The sequence below is a fragment of the Morone saxatilis genome, unplaced genomic scaffold (genome assembly GCF_004916995.1).
Source record: "Morone saxatilis isolate NCDOM2014 unplaced genomic scaffold, NCSU_SB_2.0 Contig23, whole genome shotgun sequence".
In the NCBI taxonomy this organism is placed as follows: domain Eukaryota; kingdom Metazoa; phylum Chordata; class Actinopteri; family Moronidae; genus Morone; species Morone saxatilis.
In genome coordinates this window covers 11,034,229-11,044,455 of record NW_023339796.1, presented here as the reverse complement: position 1 = coordinate 11,044,455, position 10,227 = coordinate 11,034,229, and the positions used below count along the sequence as shown (strand labels likewise).

Here is a 10,227-nt window from a genome sequence, read left to right as displayed (position 1 = left end):
ACACACACACACACACATATCTCTGTAAATTTGTCGGACTGTGCAGATTTGAAATGATAGATGCTGCTGGCTGTTTTTTATTGTTCTTTATAGCCCCAGTCCAATCCATTACAGGCTGGAAGTGAGATCAGCTCAACAACAAATGTGTGAGAGCTCTATTATATGATGCTGGATGCTTTGGTCAACAATGTTTTTGCTATTTGAAGGAAGCTTTTATTGTAGATCTTGGCATAGATGGTCAAGATAAGCCTGCTTTTTCAACCTATCCTATTCTGACCTACCACGAACAGTAGTTCAGGTTAATATGGATTAGCATATGACCTGTAGAAGCTTTGCTAATGTGTACAGTACACGGTAATGCAAGGTTTAGCTAAGGCCAACGTCTGATAGTGTAATCTGAAGATGCAACTGACGTTGTCATCTTGATCATTTTCCACTTCTAAAGGCTCATAGAAAGACACAGTACATTGACAATGCATTCCTCACCACAGAATTACAATACGATACCTTCCGTCGGTGAGATGGCACAATAAAGAAGGTTTCAATTTCATGTTTTTGGAGGAAGGCGTTCCTTTCGTGTCCGTTTCCAGGCTCCACCTCATAATCTCCATTTAGGCACTCCAGCGTAGATCTGGTGATGTGGACTTTACTGTGGAACACAGGGACAGATCTCATAGCCACTGCAGCTGCAGTAATTAGGTGCATTTGGCACAAACAGTTCTGAGCAGGTCATCAGCCGAAGAGTGTTACCGGAGACGGTTAAAACAAGGCCTGACATCCTGCTCCTGTAGGCATTTTGCAAAACTGAAAGAAATTACTTACCTTAAAATGCTACAAAAAGGTCATTTTGTCTTTGCTCAAGTATTTGAATTGTATTTTATGTAAACAGGATAAAAAACAACTATATGGTTGAGGTTAGTGCACCTCTGCAGTTTGCCTTTTTTCCTGACATGTCTTAAAACAATTACCAGTATTTTAAAGGCAATGACAATAAGATAAGAAATATTCACACCTGACTATAGAATAAGGTAATAAGAGGCAATTCTAGATCACATTATCCGTCACAAAATGTATCCAGAGTACCACAACAGAACAGACAAAGAAAACTGGTGTCCATAGCTGTAGAGGCTGGTATTCATGTAAAATGTCCAATACTGACCCAGGTAGTCCTCCAGCCTCCATCACATTGGCTAGGGTCACATCATTGGACCACACATCATATTGCCATTTCCTGAGGCCCAGCACTCCACACAGCACCCGACCTGTATGCAAGCCTACGCGCATGTTTAGGTTGACCTCTGTGGCCTCCGCTACTGACCTGCAGGGGCATAACACATGGTTTACTGGGCACTGTACAATGATTGAATAAGACTTCTAATAGTTAACATGTCTGTCAAACTAGACTCAAAGTCAAACAAATGAATAAAAACGTTGTCTTTCATAAACTCATATGTTTTGATCCATAAATAAGACCACTGCTCTTATCATTGTATGTTTAGGCACAAATATTAAAGAAAATCATCAGTGTTACTTTAAACAATGTTGTTGCTATAACCTAAGAATATTTACTATTAAAAGCAATTGTTATGTACAATGACTGAGGTCAGATCCTTAGTTCAGAATAATATAATATCTGTAACTACAAGCATTCGTTGAAAATGCTGCAGATATGGCAATCTGTCAGGAAGTGGACAGGGAACAAACACTGTTCAAAAATGTTCTCCCTAGCTCTAACATACCAAAATAGACTACAGAACAAAAAAGACTGCAGAGTTGAGCATTTCTATCTATCAGTGTTGAGGAAAAAGTCTAATCTTAATTAACAAGCTGGTTTAATCTTCTGCTGCATCTCAATCTCTCACTTTCTTTTCTTTTTTCCCCAATGCCAAACTATGCAGGGTATGTAGGCAAAACAAGCTCCTTTAAGCTCAATAAAATAGCTAATTTTCTTTCTCCAGTAAAGCCTTTTCTCTCAGCCAACTGTGGTTCTGCTCGCTCAAATGTTCAGTGTTAGAATTCACTCACAGCACACATGGCTAATCAGGCTGCAGTTTGCCCTACTTGAAGGAAATCTCTCAACACGGACTCAGTTAATCAGTGTGTTTCGAATAAAATAAAGATGAATAGAGTAGTGTAAAAGTCATACTGCTAAATGAAACACTCAACAAATATGAACACTCACGTTATGGTGTCAATCATATCCAGACCCATTTCTACACAGCAGTGGGCATGGTCAGTCTTGGGTTGGGTCAGTCCAGACACACAGTAGTAACAATCCCCCAGGATCTTAATCCTGCGACAGTGGTTCTCCTGCCAATCAGAAAAGAGTGAAATTGTGATTCACGTATTTCTCCAAGAAGGATACAAGCCAATCAGCAACAAAATATTTTTTACTTCTGAATCTCATTCTTTCATAGGATCAAAAATGAACCTTTAATCATCATGGTCAGAGGTCATGAGTTAGTGTTAGAAAACATAATAACAGAGTACCACAAGGCATCATTCTTTCAGTTTAATCAAAGCTGCACCAGTGGTGTTTTAGTTAAAAATTCTGACATTTAATTATAGTTTACCCATTACACTGATCCATATCCATCAGTGTAATTTGTAAGTATTGCTTCAAGCTACCCATTGCTGCAAGTTCCAAGGTCGACTGAGTTCATTTTGCAGGAGTTATGGCCTTTCAACATTAGAAGGTTTTACCCTAAACTGCAAAATCCTCATCATAACACTGTATCATCCCTCAACATTTTATGGAAATTACACGTGGTGATGTAAAATGCTTTACAATTAATTAAAGTTCTTATAAGCCAAGTTGGATATTTATAATGATTTAACTCTGATGGCACATTCCTGGATAGTTATTTTGTACTACAATAATTGTATGTTTATCAGGATAATACAGGTAACACCTTTTTCCATCCTAGTTTTGTCAGAATTAGCCCAGTGGTATTTTGAGAATTATTGAAATTAGTCAAAAAGGGTGTCATGGAGCTAAACGCTTCATAGAAAAAAAATCAACTCAGGGCAGCAATGTCTCTGGTTCAGCTAATTGTTCCAATAATGTCCCTCTTTATGTGTCTTAGGCTATGTGAAATGGGATCTGGTCCACACTGGCATTTTCACAACATTTTTCAATAGTTTGCTGTCTGCAGAGAAACACAAAAAGGACAAGAACATCATTAAGGAAGGAATAGTGGGAAATACACTCATTCACCTTGCTAAGAGTTAGATCACAACACATCCTGTATCTGTTTGTTAAATATGAAGAAACAACCAGCAACCGGTTAGCTTAGTGTAGCACAAAGACCGGAAATAAATCCATGTACCAGCAGCCCTAAAGCTCACTAATTAATATGTTATGTTGTTGGTTTAATCCATGAAAAGAAATGTTGTGGTTTTAGGGGTGAAATGCTCTGGAGTATTTCTTGGCCATTTTCCCTGATTCCAGTCTTAATGCTAAGCTAAGCTAACCAGGGCGGGCTGTAGCTTCCTATTTAGCGAATAGACATGCGAATGGTATCGATGTTCTCAACTAACTCGTACAAAAGCAAATACAGACAGTTGGAGGCAAGATAAACTAATGGGGTTATATATATACAGTATATATATGATGCTGTCACAGGATCTACACATGGACTGATTGCATGCTCATTATCCAATCCAAACTCTTGAAACTTTGAACTTACACCCCCATTGAAATGGTTTCTACCACAATGCAGCGCTAAGTCAACAGATCAGTCTCGCTTTAGGGAATAAGGTGAGTCACTCTCTCACTCTTTAGGGACAATAAGCAGTGGCATGAAAAGGCAGCTCACAAATATAACCCATTATTAGAGAATATGAGCAACAAACATTCATTTTACCAGGGAGACTGGGTTACCGTGGACGCCTTCTCATAACCCTTTATTGTTTCCATGGAGGTAATGGGATCACTGGCCATGCATGTGAAGAGCACAAAGACTCATAATTATGCACATTGGTGGGCACAAGACAAGACGGATGCTCTATTTTTAACATGTAAACCATGTGAGTTTTTAGAAAAGAGAGATAGCTATGGCTTGTTAGTTTTACATGCCGTGGTCATGCTTTCTGCGTGCTCAGTGGCATGGAAGCACATGCGCTGTTTATGTAAAATATATTAGGAGACGCAAATGTACAGAGGAAAAAGAATTCTGCAGCAGTATGTTGTAGACTGCTGAGCAATGCAATGTTTTGCTTCTTTTATGATTTAATATTGTACTGAATATTTCAAAATTTAGACAATAATTATTTATTTCAAATGAGGATTCAAAACTATTAGGTACTTAGACATTATGACATTATATAAAGACTATAACATATAATTATACACTATGGTCACTCATTTTATGTTAACACAATGTTTATTATGTTTATTATGCAAAATGTATTAATATTTATGGAATAGAGTATATCTATATTTCATTTATATTGACTGTCACTTTGCTTTTTACAAAGACATTTACTGGTCTTGGATATTTATTGTATACTATATAGCTGTATACCTTTCTAAATTTGATATATTGTTATTTGTATGCAGTGTATATTTGTATCTTATTCTTACCCTACCTCCCCGATTTGCTTCTGTTGCTGCTGCAATTTCCTCCTTAATTTCCTTCCTTGGGGTCTTACTTTATCTTTAATACCTATGATCAGTGGACTGGGCTCAGTAATCGAACACAGTTTCTTTTTTTTTAATTTGGTATCCTGTGAAATGGATCTTAATGTATTAACTTCTAAAGCTCAGTTGACAATAAAAACATTTATGGTATTATAACAAAGCCAATGAGGTCTCTTTGGGGTAACTCAGGTCAGTGGAGCAGTAGCAGATGGCACAATAGTGAGGCATGGTTGAAGCTACAGGAAGCAGGGAAAGCCCTGGTACTTACAGAGTCTCCTACTCTGTACTTTTCCTGTGCTAATCTGCACTGTGACGGCTTAGGAGCTGATTCAGTCACAAGCTGGATTACCAACGTCATGTGACTGAAGCATTGTGGGCAATCTGGGTGGTCATCAGCATAGAAGAAAGATGGGTACAGTGTATTAGGCACAGGTAAAGTTTGATACCTATTCACAGTTTCCATTAGAAAGGAAGCACAATAGTGTTTTTAAGATGATGAAGATGAATGTTTTGCAAAACATTCATCTTAAAAACACTATTGCTTTGAGATCAGAATACATTGAAAGCAGGTGTAGTTGTATTGTCAGGCACCTTACATATGGTATACCCATATGCTTGCAGAGATGCAAATTAGCAAACACTTCAGTGCCCACAGACAAAGAGAAGGAGACAAAAAGGAATGCAGAGACAGGGAAGGGGAACATTCAGTAAATGATTATGAAGGAAAGGATGAGCCAGCTGAGAGAAGCAGCAGTTAATTTCCTAGTCCCCAAAGGAGAGAGCAGTGCACACCGTGCTTTGTCTTTTATACAAAGACAAAGATCAGTGCTGTGTACACATTATTGATGGGACCAAAGATTAGGGTTTCCACTCCTTTAGCTTTGGGGCGGTGAAAGGACACAAGACAGAAGGTGTGCTTGTGGCTGTCTCTGAATGTAGATTGTAGACACTTTTCTTAATAGTACATGCAACCCACTGTTTTATGTTTGCATTTTATATTAAGGCTTTACATTTTTTTCAATCCTCCATGGTTTGTTGAATAATTTAATGTCAACATTTCATCAATATAGGCAGAAAATGATTTATTGTGAGGGACCTCTGTTGGGAAAAATCTTTAAGAGTGCTAGAAGAGTTCTCTAAACATTTCCCCTGCGCCACAGACTGGATATATTCCTTTTTTGTCACTAGTTCACTTATTGATTTGAATTCATATACAATCATTTATGTGCAACAACAAATATATCAACACTGCCTCCTCCCACCACAACCTGCTGGGTTGGAGCGAGGGGGTGTTGGGGATCTGTGAAGTAAACCTATATAGATATATTTAACAGATATGACGGATATGACAAATAACAAATGTTCAGTGCTCCGAGACTGTTTTATTTACAAAGATGGCACTGTTTTTATGAACCTTAGACTGAAATTGGAAACAAGAAGCATTGATTTCTTGGAATGATATAAAAAACCATACACATAGGCTACAGTATATGTGTGAGAAATACTGCAAAGACACTCACTCTGAATTAACTCTGAGGCTCTATCTTCTATCTTAATCAGGAGTGAATAATTGTAATGCAGCAGATGACTAACATACACCATAATTACGTAAAATAATAAGTTCATAAAATAAATGGTGGAGAGAATTTACTGAATTATATAAATAATGTCTATGGGATTAAAGTGATGCTGATGGTGTGCACTGAGAAATGTATACATAAGCAAATAATACATGCTATTACATTCCATTACTATTAAAAGACTAAATATTTCTGTCAGTCTATTCAGTTTGATCTGCGATTCAGGATTACAGTGAGAATAATAAACTGTGATTTTATTCTTTGTCAGTTTTTCTCTGTCACAATATTAAAAAAACACCTCAAGAACACTCACTGTGAGCATTGTAATTACAGTATGGGGACAGCCTTCCCGTGAAATCAGCATTCAGTTGAGCAATGCTTAGGAATTGTAATGAAAATAGCAAGCTTTTCACAATTTAACGATTCAGTAACACTTTACTCTAATATGGCAAATGAAAAATATGCAAATGATTTCTAAATACAAATCTAAAGGGGCACTTGACTGATTTTATGTGTAAAAAGGTATAACAGTGGCTCTTGTGGAGGTACCTTTGTCAGGTCTGAAAAATAACTTTTAGTTATTATTAATATTATAATAATATAAATACTTTATGATGTCTTTCGGGTTATATGTGGACTTGAGAGTACAGTTTTGTTTTTTACAAAAAATAATGGGGCTGTGTCGTTTAAACGACACAGGCGTTTACTCGTCAGAGAGGTTCTAACAAAAAAAAGCTGAGATGCATTATGGGAAGTGTAAGTGACTCATATTAGTGACTAAAAGTCAGAATATCTCGGAAACCATCATCATGATTTTTTTTTCTTGAAACAGAAGCATTTTGTCTTACTCCTTCGTCAAGAACTAAAGCTGGCTTGTTTGGTTTGGGTTTTGCTTCGGTCCACAGTTTCTCACACACAGCCGTTAGAGGGAAACTGCAGGACTTGACAGTGATCCTTGCACCTGCTTATGAGAGAAACCCAAACAGGGTTATTTCAGTTGTGTTTACACCCGGACTTCAGTTTCCGGCAGGCAGCTGTCACAGTGTGGGCAGCAAACAGTCCTTGTGCCTAATTTAAAAATAATTCTGTTTTCTATTAGCATCCTAACCAGTTGTATTTGTTATGTTTTTCTTGGCATAAGACTTTGCATTACATAATCCTGCAGATGCACAAATTATTACATCTACAGCAGTTGAAACAGTTTTTCAAAGTTAACTTTTTGCAGAATTACACTTTCCTTGATTGTTTGTAGTTTAACTTCTTCCAATGTTCTGGGAATCTTTACAAAAACTAGTTTCCTCACAAACAAGAGATTACAACTGAAATTGCACCGTATCACTAGACTAATCTTTAGTACTTACAATATAATGTAAAGAATAGTGGAAAAAAGTGGATACAAATATGGCAATTATTTACTAAATGTAACGTAAACTTCAGCCTGCATTATGCACTGCACATGTGATGCAGGCTATTGCAAGCTTTCACAGTCATATATATATGAATGAAAAGGCGACTCTGACTTGTCGAGGAAGTAAGAGGCAGTAGATAGATACATCATTGAGCCGTCCTAAAAATGGAAACATGAGAGAGGAAGAGAGTGCAGAGAACCACAGGGCATAAAAGACACAGTTGAGGGAAGTAGGCTGCTGCATGTCAATCAAGAAGCTGAGAAACAAGGAGCGGAGGAGTCTTAAAGCTGTGATGCAGGGAGGTGTTGCAACAGGAGAGAAAAGAGAGACAAGAATGAAAAGCTTTGTGAAACTCTGCCATGGAAACAGCAATGACACACACACGCATACACACACATGCGTACAGACACAAAAGCCCATCCGGTCCAGAGCTATTAATGTTATATAGCATCACAACAACCATAAATTAATCACAGAGTCCCTCTCACAACAGAAACTGTTGTTTCGGGTGCCGGACAGACTGTTGCTAACTCAGCCAGGGAGAGAAAGTGTTCTTTGAGTGAGGGGGAGACCAGTTGGTGTGTTAATTTACATCCTTCTTATTCCTATTTGAAATAAATATCCCTCATCTATTACATTGTCTACTTTCCTTAAAATATATTACTATTATTATTGTGAAAGCTATGTAAATCTTTAATGTTACCTGTGTTTAATCTAGCACACAGAAATCCGACTACCTATCAAGTACGGATCATTTCTACAGTACAGCAAACTCTGTCACTTCAGCCATGTGTGGAATAATTATTGTGCCTGCTTTGTGTCTCCATCTGGTGTTATATTTTTACTGTCTCAACACAGACCAAGTTTGGGAAGTGATAAGGTTTCAAAGCTTTCCTGAGATGTTTGCGGCCCTTGTCTTCGGTCTCAGCGGTAGTCGGCAGATTCTCAGCCTGGTGGTGAAGAGTTATAATTACTCCCAGCTTGTGTTCTTGTGGGTGGTGGGAATCAAACAGCAAATACTGATCAGTGTGAGTGGGTTTCCTGTAAACTTCAATTTTCAAGCTGCCCCTCTACTTAATATGGCACAGTCCAAGAAGGGAGAACTAATTATTTTTTTACGTGGCCTAATATAAATTTGATGTTGCTGTCTATTGAGCAGTAGAGTACTCACACTTCTAAATATCAACATGTGTATTTAAACCAATAGCTACACATGGAACAGTTCATTGCTCTCCTTTCTACTCTCTCCATATCGATATTTGCACATTTAATCAAAGCTCCAGGAGCAGGGTTATTCATCCAGCCTGACCTGGGTTTTCAACCTGACTGAATCTGTTACTGGTGCAAACAAATTTAAAATCCAAACCTGTCTGGAGACCCTAGGCTTTTTGCTTTATTGCATCCATTACTGACTGTTAGCTTGCCATGCTAATACAACACACTGTCTCTCCCTCTGTGCATTGTATATTACTTCCAACACAACATGTGAGACTTTCTTCAAGTTGCACTAATCAATAATGGGTCAAATGAAGTGAAAGCTGCCGCTCATTCTGACAAACCCACAAAAGATTATCACCCAAATCAGTTCCCCTCAACTCTGTGGAGCATCTTTTAGCATCTTTTAGCTCATTGTTTTGGTTTGACTTGGTTATACGGCCTGCAACTTTCCTGTTTTGGTTTATTCTTAATGGTCTTATCAACTCTAGTTCCAGCAGCAGCAGGCAGCTGTTTTAACCCTAACCCTAACCCAAAACACACCGTATGATACCTGACCCGCACCAAACGTCGTTGGCGACTAGCTAGTAAACATAATGTAGCATTTAGCAACTAAAAGGCCACAAGTTTCCCTCTGGAGTTGGTAGAGACAAAAAACGGAGTTAAAAGCAGAGTGAATATTTAAGTGTGACATTCCGAAACTGGTGTGAGTTTGTTAGCTACCTGAGGTTAAAAGGAGTGGAAGCTTTCTAATAAAGCTTGGTTCATATTTGCTGCCTTATCTTCATTTATGGCTTAAGGAGAGGAGAGGAGAGGAGACTTGATCTACTACATCGACAGCACTTTAGGAGAACACTGCGTTCCTGGCCCACTTCCCATGCAGCTTGACAAGTCCAAAGAGTGGACAGGTGGTGTGGGGATGGTGCTGGAATGGTATTATGAGATGATGCCCAGTGGCCATGTGGCATCGCCCGCTCTTCGTATGGAACGAGAAGAGTCTGAGTACCCACAGTGACCGCAGCTATGAGTCACTGGCACTGCCACTTCCTGCCAAAGTGGATCAGAATGAGTGGGGCTTTGGGTCAGGGCAAGGCTAGAACATTTGATGAAAAGTTTCGTGACTGGGGACAGCCTTTCAGTGTAACACGAGGCTCCCAACTAGCAGCCAAGCGTAGATCAGACCAATCTAGTCGGTTGCAAGAAATTTTGCAAGAAAATAGCTCAAGATAGTTTTTCTTCTAGCAAAACTATTTGTGTAAATGTATAAATTTAAGCTAAATCCATTTTAGCATCTTTGAAAAGCAGGGGGAAAAGTTTGAATTAAAGTGCTTCTACTTGTTGACATGACTTGACTCATAAATTAGAGAGTGTGTGTGTGTGT

General features: G+C 38.4%; 1 protein-coding gene across 1 annotated transcript in view; it reads right to left on the bottom strand.

Annotated features, from left to right (window-relative positions):
• Nucleotides 1–10,227, bottom strand: part of LOC118334249 (adenylate cyclase type 1-like) — a 35,654-nt gene that overhangs the window by 11,480 nt on the left and 13,947 nt on the right. Inside the window, exons 5-7 of the mRNA XM_035670095.1 lie at nt 2,183–2,310; nt 1,160–1,318; nt 508–649 (exon numbers count right to left, since the gene is read on the bottom strand). Of these exons, the coding sequence (XP_035525988.1) occupies nt 508–649; nt 1,160–1,318; nt 2,183–2,310 (429 nt within the window). The remainder of the gene's footprint in view (nt 1–507; nt 650–1,159; nt 1,319–2,182; nt 2,311–10,227) is intronic.